The following is a 13,871-nucleotide window of genomic DNA, read 5'->3' as shown; positions in this document are numbered from 1 at the left end:
ACCGCGGTAATGGCGAGCAGGAAGAAACCTGGCTTGTGTGCTTCGTGCGATGCCAGCCCAAAGGGGGACGGGGGGCCTGGAGGAAAAGGGGGAACCATCGGTATCGTGGAAACGCATCGACGCCGTTGCCTGGGCTGTTAAGTCGCTTTATCGACGATCGAGACCGGTCAACGCGCAGCGCCTCGATTTCGATCCGCGGCGCGGAATCGACGCGTACGCGAGCTACTTGCTCCGTTTTCTTGATCCTCGTTACCCCCGTAATCGTGCAGGATGGTTTATTTCCATTGGGAGTGATTGTGATCGACAGACGAGAAACCAGCGAAGGGACTCTTTGGGAATTAATTCTGAGGATTTGAGTGCTAATTCTGAATCTTCCTTTTGTAGTATGTATCTCATTTTTTGAGAAGGTCTGCTGACTTCGAAGTGATTGAGGCCTTGAAAAGAAAGATATCGAAACTTCCTTTTAGGAAGACATGGTCCTCGAAAATCCCAAGGAATTTCCAGCAGCGTCCACGCAGTAAATTATTGCCAAGGCTTTCATGGATCCTGGAGTAAAGTCGTCCCCGATCGATGGGGGTTTCGATTAAGAAATTGAACGTTAAGTGATTACGGGTCGCGACGCGAGCGTACGTGAGCCGGAAAAAGCGAGAGGAACGACCAAGCGGATTATATTGCGCGAGGAAGTCCGAGTGCTCGACTCGGCGGAGTTACTTCGCGACATTTAAACGACCAGCTCGGCTTATTTATGTCTGTCGTAAGGAGAGACACTTCCGACGTTTGTGGCTCTCATAACCTCCGTTTATTGACACTGTTAAGAATGCTTTCTGTAATCCATCGACGGGACCCGCGATGCCGGCTGCATCCTGCTCGCCTCGTTAAAATCGTAATTCCGCGTCCACCTTCGAGCGGGTCTGTTATTGTCTCGGTGCCCATGCCTCCACTGAAATTGAAAGGAACCGTGGAAAGGGAACTCTTTTCATTCGATTGGACGCTATTTACAGTTGGAATTGAGTAGCAAGTGTGTTGTAGGTGGTGCAATGTACTGCGAGCATTGAGAACAGTCTAGGGTTGCAGAATGAAGCCTCAAAATTTGTTGCTTGGGATTTATTTTTCACGAAATTATTCAGATTCGAGACGAAGTCCATCGTCGACAAGTTCACGTCGCGCACATGTCGCCGTCTAGTCCGCGCGAACAGCAAAACAACGCGAAACGGCGTGGGCAGAGGCCGCGGGCTCACCTCGGCCCCGGTGGACCTCCTTAATTATCATAATTTATAGTCGATCGGTTAATTAAAATATCTAAATAGCGTATAGGCCGCATAAGATCCGATAATATATATCCCATCGAGTCGATCGCCCCTCTCCTCGTTCCGTTCGCTTCGTACCTTATAAATATTAAATGTTTTATGGACCCGCGGCCCTAGACCGTGCCCCGCGGCCCTCCCCCCTGTCCCTACGCGGCTCGATCATTAATTATTTATCGCGTCAACTAAGGAGCCAGTCAGCCGCGAGCGCTCCACGGGTTTTATCGAATCGCTGGGCAGATTTAGCGAATCCCGATCCGTCGGTCTGTCCGACGGTCAGAAATTTATGTGGACTCGTGGCAGACGAGCGACGCGGCGGCGGGGGGGTCCAAAGGGTGAAAAAACAATCGAGCTCGAAGAACTGGGTTAAAATATGCCAACACCGCGACGAGAATCGGGGTGGGGGGTAAATTAATTTTGCTTGTCACGGGGAGAGGACATCCATAAATGCAGGAGCTTCTTTGCTACCCCCTCCCTCCTCGATATGTATGCTCACTCGGTGGGTTCCTTTCGCTTGTGCGTCTCGTACGACAAAAATACGCCGTGTAATGCTCGTTGCTTATGCATTCGTAAATAAGTACTGCGTTCGAGGCGAATCGATATTGCATTTCTCCTGGGTGTGTATAAAGGGTTGCTTCGATATAAGGTTGTTGGGGGAAATGGGTTTTCTGTTTTTTGCAATTGCAGAGGGGATTGGAGTTGATCCATTTTTGAAATGATGATGTGGTTTCAATTTTTGTTCGATTTAGGAATTAATCTATTCGTTGGTCTTGAAGAGATAGAGAAGAAGCAACATCGAAGAACGAATCAGTCGCAATTCCGCCTAAGAACGCGATCGAATGCTCGTCGAACGGCCAAACAAAGAACCCACGAGCTCGGGGCTGGATATCCCGGAGATTTCGCCGTCGTTCCCGGGACGTTCCGCGTTCCTAGATATCCTGGATATCCACGGTGTAATGGTGAAGCTCGATCGATGTTCGCTCCTGGATATCCGAGACCAGGAACGTAGGAAAGAACCGAAACGGGTCGGGCGGGGTGCACGTTAGGAAAGGGAAGTTGCTTGCTGGAGACAGCGGAAGAAAAATAGCGGAAGTCATCGACCTCCAAGGGGCTATATATCAGAGGGTCGAAGGGGGATTTCTGTGTGGCCGTTTCACCGTTCCGTGTACACGGTCTTCCGTGCACGTACGAGCTGTTTCACGTCAAATCGCTAAAGATTTGACGTCGCTGGTCGCAGATTGCGTTAATTGATTGTCCTAAGAAACTGATCGGACGTTTCCCTAGGTAGAATGGTTTCGGAGATAGATAGATAGATGGCTGCATGATAGTCCCACAGATGGTTAGGTCAGATGTGGAATTGTCCGATGGAGATACTTTTAATGGGATGTAGGGTTCAGGGAGACAGATGGGATGGTTTAACTGGTCCTTTTGATAGGGTGGAGAGAGTTCAGTGTGTGGTATATAGGTTACTGTCATGTTGACTCTCAGGACTGACTGCATTATTACACTTTCTGTTTAAAATAGGTAAATGGGTATTATGAATTTTTCCTTCATTTCGAGACTTCTTTGTTTAAATTTCAATCACAGCTTAAACTTCTTCTTCATCTATAACATTAAATATATATGAATTTACTCTAATGCTCCACTAAGGGTTGCAAAGAGTATACAAATTCTTAATTCGATTTAGAAAGGTAGCTTTCACGTTAGAGCAACAGGAGTAAGAGGAGTTCAGCCCGTGAGGGCGCAGGCGACGAAGGTGACGCTCCACGTCGTATCTAGGATAGTAGTCCTAGCGTTTCATCATCCGCGAGGAGGACACCGATGGCGTTTCTCCCCGACGACGGTCCGGCGAGGGTTTATCTTAAATGAGAATCCCCGAGGGCTTAACTCGGCTTGGCAAAGTTAGCCTCGCTGACTTGTACCAGCGCTAGGATATATCTCTGATTGATTAAATTCCTGCAATTACGTCGTGTCGTATATCACACCGGCTAACACCCCTGGAGAGATCGTTTTAAGTCCAGGCGTCCAAGGCGCATTGTTTCGTCACCGAGCCTCTCCAGTTCCCCTTCTTCTGGAAACCCGTCGTCTGGCGAAACCTCTCTATTGAGAATATAAAAGTCTCTCGTAGCCTAAAATTTTTTTTCAATCCAGCCTGTCATATTTAGCCTCCCACTCTGTTTTGATCAATTTTTGAAATGCTTCCCAACCAGACCAACAATGAACGAACACCAGAGTTGACAAAAACACATTGCGAATGGTCACAATACACCACACTTGCCGATATTATTCTCTTGGTCGGCGGACGTTATCTGCGATCGCCGTCGAAGCGAACAATGCTAGGAAACGGTTAGGCGACACGAGAAAAAGTGGGAGACAGCCGTTGCCGCGGACTAGAGAAAACAAAATACCACGAGCCAGGGTGGGGAAACAGCTTCGCGGAGAGGTGAGGAACGGGGAAGGCCCAGGCAGCAGACGGATGAGTTATTAGATCCGGCGTATCCGGTATTGCGTCGCGGATGACCAATAGTTTCATCGAGGGATTGTTGAAGGTTCCGGAGCACATTTCCGGTTTCCGCTCGACGGATCACCCTTCGACCCCCTCTTCTTCGTCTTCCCCCGTGTCTCGACTCGACGACCTCTCGGAATTTGCTTGCCCGTGAACCCGAGACCAAGGGGAGGGAGGGTTTTGGCTCCCTCTGGTAGCCACTAACCCGTGACGACTACGTCGTCCTCGGACTCGAGGGTAGTTTGGCTCTCGATGGATATTACCGCCATCCTGTGCGAGTATCCTGGAAAGATCAGTTTCTCTTCTTCGAGTACTTCTGACTTCCATTTTCGAACCGTCTGTGATAAGGAACTCCAGGTCGTATATGATTGTCAAGTCAGGTTTCTTGTACCTTCTGGTACTTCGGAATGTTTGTGCAATAATTGAGAAATTGAAATTTCATGAAATACTTCATGAAATATTACCTGGCCCTGTATGGACCACGTAACTTTCAGGTTACATGCTAATATATCGATATTTTACCAAATAATTTTATTTTTTTTTCACAAGATGACGTATACGTCTTAATTGAGTCGTTCACCTACAGTCGTTAAAAAATAATGTACATTATATTTGTCCAAAGTATTTCCAACAACAACAGCTTTCTTTCCGAAGATGGACCATCTTCTTGACTGTCTCGTTCAATGCAGTTCATTTCCAAGAAACGGAATCTCCCTCGCTAATTAAGTCCCCGATTCCGCCAGGGTCGCGAGGGGGTGTCGGACCGCGTACCCCCTTAAATCTCGCAGGAAGTTCGTTACTCCACTCGGCCAACGCTGGAGAACTCCAGGAACTGATGGTTGTTACTTAGACTGCTCATATTTATCACTCTCCCTCTTTCTCCAGCCTTCCTCGCGCACCTTCTTCCGCGGTTTTCACGCCGTTCCGCCTAGCAGAAAGCCCCAACCGACAAACTCGGCGACGCGGGGTTTGGGTTATATGCAACCCCCACACCCTGCCAACCCACCGAGAAGGGAACTCGGAACTCCGTTGAAACTCCGTGGAGAAACTCTCGGTGCGCGAACGCCGGCCGTGTCGCCTGCAACTAACTTCAGAGGCTCGGGTTCCTTCCACCCCCGACCCCCTTAACCCCGCCGAGGATTCCACGCTCGTCTAGGTTGCACCACGGCTCCCCAGACCTTGCCACGCTTCCGTAGCTCCCGGATCTCCGTCTGAAACGCAGCCAGGCATCCACCTAGGCCGCAACCATAAGTTACTAATGTTGTTCCCGTGTTGGCGCTGCTGCTGGATCCCCGCTGGAGCGCACGCGCGCATCTTCGTTCCCTCCTCTACCCCTCTGCGCAAAACGGATTTCGAAGTTTTACCTCGTTTCCGAGGGGATTATCTTCCCCGCGTGTAATAGATACGCTTTAGTGGCTGCTCGAAGGTGTCTTTCCGTGTTTTGCGGTTTGCTCGAGCCCGCTGATTAAAGGTAATCGCGGATGCGGCTGGAAAGTTGCCCCGGGGTGGGGAATAACTGCGCTATATTAACGACGCGACGCGCAGCTGTTCGAGAAAGCTTTGTTTACGTTCTGACGCGCAGGTGCTTTCTTCGACGCTTAATCGCATCTGCGATTCTCGGGGTGGGGTGGACAACTCTGATGAGAAAAATTGCTGGTTTCATCTTGGTTCTTGAAACTTAGATGAATTTCTAATTTCCAACTAATTAATTTTTCCTCGGATGAAGAACTCCATCACTTATTTATGAAGGATGTAACAGCGTTAGAGTGCATTTCCTGTTCCAAAAAGTCATCCTTCCTCTGAATACAGTCCCCAGGAAATTTCTTTCTCAACTGTCACTGTGTTTTCAATTTAATCTACGTGTGCTGATCGCGACCAGCTTCCGAAGCGTGTCATAAATTCCTCCAGGTGATCTTCGCGCGCGCGGTGGCCCGCATAATTCATCGTCGATTATAACGATGCTCGGTTTAACGCTCCGTTATTAATCAATTCGCTGGCTATTTATTACTCGACCGGCCAATTTGTAATCGCCGCTGATTCGACCATTATTCAATCGGATAAAACGCTCGTAACGAAGGAACCGAGCATGGACGCGTATTCTTCGCTTCAAGTACAGTGGAACCCCGATTATTGAACGATATGCTCGCTCGTTGCGTCGCGTTAACAAGCTCTGGGATCATTTAGCAACGAAGTCGAAGGAGGAAGTAGCTTTAGACTCAGAATTTTATGGATCTTCGTTGAGATACTTGTTCCAAGTGAAGTATCTGAATCCTTGAAATTTCCCTGTTCCGAACCTCTTTCACCCTTCTCCTGACCTAAGTTCAGCAATGAAAAGGACACCACAGAAGAAAACATATAGAGTGTCTAATGTAAATCTCGATTATTGACCAAGAGGATTCTTCATAGCCTTGCATTAACAAGGGGTGGACATTTAGCTAAAACTGAATTTGAAGTATCTGAGTAAGGACTCCCACAGTTAGATTATCACAGGAACCTTGATAATTGCAGGAAGTTTCAGTCCCGTTTCCCTCGCAATAAACGGGGTCCTATTACCGAATTCTTCCACGTGGAGAGCTGCTTCCTGGACAAGCAAAGAGGACCCTAGTCGCCAGCAAATTACACGACCCTTCGAATTCGCTCGTCCCGCAATTCGTATTCCTTTCTGCTCGTCTTCAGCCCCGAAACGACTGTCTCGAAGTTGGTCTCCGGTGCATCCCTGGACTCTCTCTCTCTCTCTCTCCCTCTCTCTAGCAACTTAGCGCGTTCGCAATTAACGAACCTCTGCTCTTCCTCTGCTGGAAACGGCTCTAGATAAATCACCAGTCGCGACGGTATTGCTGGTAGTTTTGGTTCGGCGAAGGGTCCGCGGCAGTGGTCGCCAACCTGAAATCCACAGGAGTTACTATCGTATTCAATGGGGAATCTACAGTATCTACACTTCAGAGAAGAAAAAAGGAAACAAAATAATATGAACAACGAAGATAAATTTGTTTTTCATCTTCTTTAGCCTCGTTCCTGACTTCATGGAAACTACCTGCAAAGGGTAAAATACCTACATTTTCAACAATCAAACTCCAAGAAAGGAACCAGACTAAACTGAACAACGAAAATAATTTCCCTCCCCATCCCCTTCAGTCCCATTTCTAATTCCAAAAGAACTTCCTGAGGCCCCACTTTCTTAAACATATTCTCCAACCTAAATATCCATATCCCTAACAATCAAAATATGTACATGAAGTGAACTAAAATAACCTGAACACCAAAGATATTTCCTCCCTATCCTTTTCAGAGTCCCTTTCCCTGCTTCCTGTAACAAGTTGGCCATCACTGGTCCAGAATCCAGGAACCCAGCTTTACGGATTTGCTGGAAGGCACCGCCAGGCCTTGGTACAAGGCCTTATTGCGTTACGCAGAGTTTTTCCCGCGGTAGCTCGTTACGACGTGACCCTGGCGTCTTCCCTAGGACGGGGTTCGCCTCGGCACGGTCTCCAAGAAAAGTATCGTCGTGATGGAGGAAGCGGCTAACGAACTCCCAGTACGACTCTGAAGTGCTATCTCCACGAGACTCAAAGGCGCCGTAAGAACTGCCATTAAGGCAGATCATATCTGCTGATCGTTCGTCTTCGTTTATTAAAGCCTGATGAGAGGGAGAGGCGCGTCGAGCCACAGGGAGCTTTTTTAGGCGAAGTCGATAGGGAATCGGTCGGGGGCTCGATAAGAATACGACGACTGCGCCGAGATACAATCGATTCTTTTGTTCTTGTCGATAGCTGTGGGACGCGGGTGCATCGGGGATGTAGGTTTAATCGTTCCTGGTTTGGTATTGTGCTCCGGGTTGGAGCACTGGGTCTGGGTCAATTCGAATCGAATGGTAATCGGGGGAATAAATATTCCAGTTGATGAATTTGTTATGGATCTGCTGGAAATATTTATTGCATCGCCCACAAAGTCATTTAATATACACGGATTCTCATAGTTATGTGCACTGATATGGATACTAAACTGTTACATATATTTTTAGTTAATGATCATGCAATAATATTGTTTCAATATCAATGTCAATCGAGATAGACCATGCACATAATGGGATTATATATTGGTTTGTCTGGAAAGTCCATTCTGAGTTTTGTTAGGTGGTACAGGTCTGAATACATACATACAGTCAACAGAATTCCAGGCAGAAAACCAGGAAACCTCCTTAAAGCCAACGACCATCGACACGCAACTTTGATTTCGCGGCCACGGTTTACGAGGAATAATCGCGCAACCGTGATCGACCGAAAGGGTACTTAACGACGCAATTTGCGGAGGAGACGGCACAGAAAAGAGCCAAGCTCGCGATTCTCGCCGGGAAGAGGCGCGCACCCCGCGTCTCGGCGATTCCTCGCGCCTCCCGCATGGCCGATTCCTTAATTTCCGATATTGTGGCCGGTCCCAGCCATCCCTGGACGCCCTGCTGCGTTATAGCGCGGTTTAATCACACTGCAAGCGCGCGTCCCTCGTTAGTGGGATATCGTAGCGGCTATAATATGAGACTACATTCCACCGAGCTGGATAGAGCCGCGAATGAGCGCGAGGGCGCTCGCTCCTTTTGCGAAGGACTCGCCCGTCTCGGTCCGTCGGTTTTATTGGATTCGCAGTAATCGTTCGGGCTCCCGTGATTGGTGGAAAGCGGCTTGATCCTTCACGCCGCGGGATCTTCGCGGGAAAACGAACTGCGTTCCCATCCGATCGTTTTTCGTTCTTTTCTCTTGCAACTGGAGACCTCTTATGGTGGATGAAGTATTGCACGGAGTACAAGCAGTATTATTTTGTTCTTCTTTATTTATTTCTACCAAAACACCTATTGTAACTAAATAGAATACCCATCGCAACCTCGATCCACCCTTTCCATCATAAATCCCTGCGGAACAGCGCTCCCATCCCGCAAAAAATCGATTACCGTTCAATCGTGACTCCTATCGTGTACTTCCCCATCGAAAGTGGAATACCACGCACGTAAAAAGTTTATTTGCATACCGTTGCACGCGAGCCATCATCAATTCGCGATTCCTCGAGTTCCTTCGTGGAAGAAAAAATCGCTCGCGGAATTCCGCGACCAGCAGGAAAAACACACTCCTGAGGAGGAGAAACAGAGGCGAGCAAGCAGTTTGTTAGTAGTTAAAACTAGGTCCCTCACCTCGACAAAAATACAATATTATACTCGCACTGAATGTCGCCACGGTTAATATCGTTCCTGGAGAGATAGTCCCAGCCACGTTTAGCATAAGAAAGGCTTAGAAGAGCGTTCGACAATGGCTGCCCCGCATCGTTCGAGATTTCGATGACGCCCAATCCTCCCTCCACCTCGGGTTTCGTTCAACGCTTTCGTATTGGTGCCGGAGGGTAGGACGCAATCAGTGCCCTTGATTTATCGCGGCAATATACATTAAGATACCGACATTAAAACTAGGGGAGCCTCCCGTGGATTCCTGGCTCCATTACCGCTCACGAAAAGAGAGAGTAGCTGTCGTCACCGTCGAGAGAACCGCTCCAAGCCGACGAAGATTGAATCCCCCGGTTCCTGTGTCCTGACCGCTTCCGGTACGCGTCTATTTAGCGATTTTAGGATCGCTGGATCTTGATTCACGAAATTAGCCTCGCGAATTACTCATTCAGATTCCTTAATATAAATTCATGAATTTATCAAATATTATCACTAAATGAAACCGTGAAGAATAATATCCCATTAAAAATGCTAAATACTCAAAACCTACTTGTCGTTCAATAAAGATGGACTTCGAAGCTCCGATTTAATGAATTTTCCTCGTCACTATCCTTAGATGTTCCCTTCCCCATCCCTTTCCTCTCAAAAAAAAGTTACTCAGAGCGTATAAGGACCGCGGTTAGGGCCAATCACACACACCACACAGCTCGCCAGTCCCTCCAAGACCATTCTTGGTCGTCGATCGAGTTCCCGGTATTGTTCGAAAGAACACTAAGAGGGAACACGAGGACTCGAGGTTTCGAGGGGGACTGTCGAGCTTTTCCAATACCCGCTTGCCAATTACGGAACAGTGATCTAACCGTAGTAACGTGTAGTGTTTCCACCATTGTCCGCAGGTCCGAGCGGGGCGTACAGTCCGGATGCGACGATGGGCTACATGATGGACGGACAGGCGGCGAGCATGATGCACCGGCCGCCTGGCGATCCCACCTTCCACAATCAGTACCATTACCCGCCAGAGTACTATGGACATCACTTATAAAGGTACGTGGGAAAGTAGCGCGTTGACCAGTTTCAGAGACATCCACCACGCGAACAATACCAGCTCTCGATTCGATGATCGAGCTTGCAGTCGATGGGGATGATTAGCGATCGAACTGGAACGTTACCGTAAATGTTGAAGAGAATTGGGAGGAATCATAGTGTTACTCGAGGGAATTGAAGACCGACAATGGCTCAAAATCTGTTTTTATTTTTAATTTGAAAAAGTAAGAGAAGTATAGTCATAGACGCTCGTAGACTCACTCTCGACTCAACCCAATTTAATTATAAACGATCAAATGTACAATTAAAAATGCCACGTAAATAATTCCTCGATCATCCTAAATTTGTCAGCACGTTACTCAAAGCATCGTATTAATCCAAATGAATTTTTCTCACGTTGCAGCAGTAGTCGCTAGTAGACGATGGAATGACGGTCCTTGCGGAACGGGAAACATGGAAGCGTGACGGAGGCACCGTGCTCCGATCTGGCGTTGAAGCAGGGGGTGAATCAGCGTGGGTGGACGACTTCTCGGCCACGCTGCGCCTCGAGACACGCGGTGTCGGACGCTCGGTACGGAGATGCTCTGGATACTCTGGAAGCAGCCATCGATCGAGGCTGATCGAGGAATCCCAAGGAAGAAAAATCTCCGTGAACGATTAAACGAGAATGGCCCGACGCGTTTAGGATGGCGTCGAGACGCGGGATACCGGAAGCAAGGTTGGCGAAGGGAAGAAGAGGGTAGTGCGGCTTCGACGAACGTGGGACGAGAAGCCGCGTGGAAATTCATGTGATTGTTCTGTGTACAAATGTCGCGGTGTAATATTTGTAGTGATCGAAGAATTTAAATGTTAAATTTTAATACCGGTCGAGCTATAATTAACGAAAATGGGAGAAGAACAACGGGGAGGGGGGTCAAAGGGGGTGAAGTAACACGAGTGATATAGGCAATTTAGCGGGCGTGTACATTAAAGGGAAGATAAAGAAAGAGATGGTGAGAGAAAACGAGAGAAGAAACCCGGTGCTCGCACGGATCCGTGATAGATAGGGATCGTTCACTGTGCAAAATGGCGACGGAGAAACGCATAGAACGAAAACGGTGGTTGCAGGAGGAATGGTGACCAGGGACGGAAAAAAATAAGATCGAGTAATGTATATATATATACACAAACAGGCGCGCGTGTGCGCATTGCAGTGACGCATCCATGTGTATAGATATATACGGTTATATAAATAAATATAAATAGAGAAAAGAATTTTAGAGGCGCGGTGTTTAAAAGGAGTAAAAAGTCGATGAACGAAGGGATAAAAATGCAAACGATTTTAACCAAGTCGCGCGCACGCTATATACATATAGATCTATATATATACAAATATATATATATATGGCTATATGAAGATTCGCAGCAAGACGAGACGTAAAACGGATTTAAAGTAAAAAAAAAAAAGAAGATGAAGAAACTGGAAACCGTTAGGACGAGGAATGAAATCGACGCGTGTGCCGGACTCGAGCGTCGACTACATTCACTTGCATATAAATATAGGTGACATTGAAATTTGTACAGTTATTAATTATAAATGAATTTACTAATTAAAGGAGGAAGTAATTATATATATAAATATATACATAACTGAAGTAACATGTGGCCCCGGTTGTAATATATATATAAGCGAGCGTTTTAATTGGACTGGGACGATTATTTTTCGCGTGTGTTGCCGTGCTTCGGTGCGCGTAGAGGGAGAGCAAAGATGGCGTCGCAAAACTTATGGCGAAAGAGAAGGGTCACAGGTGTAACGATACAAGTGTACGAGCGCGTGTATGTGTGGATATTACATACGCTGAAACGACGACTGTGACGAATTATATACGTATATATATAGCAAAAAAAAAATATATATATATATATAAATATATAAATACAAAAAGTATAAATACCTGCGAGGATCAGACGCTCTTCGTCGTCGGTTCCCTTCTACCCCCACCTGATCCGACTTCACACAGTGGGAAAGAGAGAGAAAGGCAGACACACACAGAACTCGGTACTCCATACACATCTACAACTAAAACACACACGGATACACCAGGTATACATACACACAGGCGAGTGTGAAAAGAGCGTTATTACCCCCCCAGCCCCGTCTGCCCACACCGTAAGAATAATTAAATGAACCCGCAATGGGCGAACGAGTACACGATTACAGTTTATCATATAATATATTGTGTATAAATAGTTAATTGAGCAGCGGCGAACGTGGAGAAGGGTGACGGGCGGAATTCGATTGGGAGGGCCCTGAAATGCCTTCCGGGCTCGTTGGTGCTCGTCTGCTCCATTTTTCTTGAGGAAAGAAGCAAACGGACCAGTGAGATCCTCGGATAGGGCTGAGAATTGGAGGAGGCGAGCCAACGGTGATGGTCGAGGGAGGTTTCTTTCTCTTCTTTACTCTCCTGTTAGGGTGGCGTGTTCTGGACCTGGGCTTCTCGTTCGACGAAAGGTGGGGTTTATTTTTGTTTCGATTTTAGAGAATTTAAAAGGTGCTTTTTCGTAAATTGAATTTTCCTAATGTTATGTTCCTTCGTTTATTTCTGTTTAATTAGTAAAATCAATGCCCAGGTATTTAATTGTGGAATAAAAAAAAAGACATACATAATAGGCGCTGTTTTAATATTTACATATGAAATTTTCATTCATTCGATCAGATCATTTTATGAAATAAAACTTTTGTTTCGAAATTAAGTGCACTTATTTTACCGAGTGAATTTTTGAAAAATCTGTCGAATGCACTCATAATTACGAAGTCTCGTTATACTACAGTAATTTTTAGAATAACTTTTTTGGTAGGTCGTACCAAAACTTTCTTAATTAATCTCATTCTTACGACCCTTATTTGAATATTCTTCTTCAAACCATAGAAATCTAGTTTTCTATAAATTCTCCGATTTAAAATTCAAGCAGGAGATAAAGAAGGAAAAGAAACTAAATACTCTGAGCAAGGCAGATAAGGGCGGCACGTTTTTCGCGAGACCCTTTGTAACGATACTCCGCGGAACGGAGCGTGTTTATCACGAGAGGCTGAGATCAGAGTGAAAGGGAGAGCGAGAACGTTGAAATTGCATTAAATTAAACACGTCGATTATACGTCAGAGCGGATTTGCCACGAAGCAACGATCACGGGGGTCCCCCGTCGGGCGCGGGAAATTTAAAATCGCGCGGGAGATTCGAAATCGCGCGCCGAAACGCTTTCTCGGCGCACGGATCGCGATGCAACGATGGGTATCGATCATCGTTCCGAACAATCTCGTGCTAGGATCAACGAGAGAGCCTGCGGGGGATCCGCGACGCGCAAGATGGAGTGTGAGACCGTGAGAGAGGCTGCGAGAAAGTGAACGAACGAGAGATACGCAGAGCATACGAGACAAATTTTATCGATATTTTCAATACGCCCGCATACACGCAGATCTTGTATAAAAATTTTAATGTAAACACACTGCTCCTGCCGCGCGCCGATGATAGAAAGAAATCATTGATGGTGATCGGAGACGGGGGAAATGTTATTCGAAAAAAAGACGGATTGTGCGTTCATGACTTTATTTGTTTAGTCCGAATTTTATTAAAATAATACTGTTGTAGAGACGTGTTTGCAGTTTTCTATTCGACTCGACACTTATTCAACTGAAATTTTATATTCTCGAATGAAACATTTCGTTTTATAATTTCCAATTTTATTTGAATTATAGATGACGAACGAAAAATTCCGATTACTAATTCGTTCAAAGTTGATTTTTCAATTTTTATTCCTCCATCAAGATTTCAG

General features: G+C 46.5%; 1 protein-coding gene across 5 annotated transcripts in view; it reads left to right on the top strand.

The window, feature by feature from the left end:
• Positions 1–13,620, top strand: part of LOC128893446 (homeobox protein homothorax) — a 442,757-nt gene extending 429,137 nt beyond the window's left edge. For 3 of the 5 annotated variants that reach the window (XM_054154380.1, XM_054154379.1, XM_054154376.1), the window contains 2 exons: positions 9,892–10,060; positions 10,464–13,620. In XM_054154380.1, coding sequence (XP_054010355.1) covers positions 9,892–10,058 — 167 coding nt within the window. In that variant the 3' untranslated portion in view covers positions 10,059–10,060; positions 10,464–13,620. The remainder of the gene's footprint in view (positions 1–9,891; positions 10,061–10,463) is intronic. The other 2 variants (XM_054154378.1, XM_054154377.1) reach the window with 2 other exon arrangements.
• Positions 13,621–13,871: the final 251 nt, after the last annotated feature.

This window comes from Hylaeus anthracinus, unplaced genomic scaffold (genome assembly GCF_026225885.1).
Source record: "Hylaeus anthracinus isolate JK02 unplaced genomic scaffold, UHH_iyHylAnth1.0_haploid 3, whole genome shotgun sequence".
Classification (NCBI taxonomy): domain Eukaryota; kingdom Metazoa; phylum Arthropoda; class Insecta; order Hymenoptera; family Colletidae; genus Hylaeus; species Hylaeus anthracinus.
Note: the sequence above shows the minus strand (reverse complement) of the source record. Positions and strands in the feature narration are given on the sequence as shown.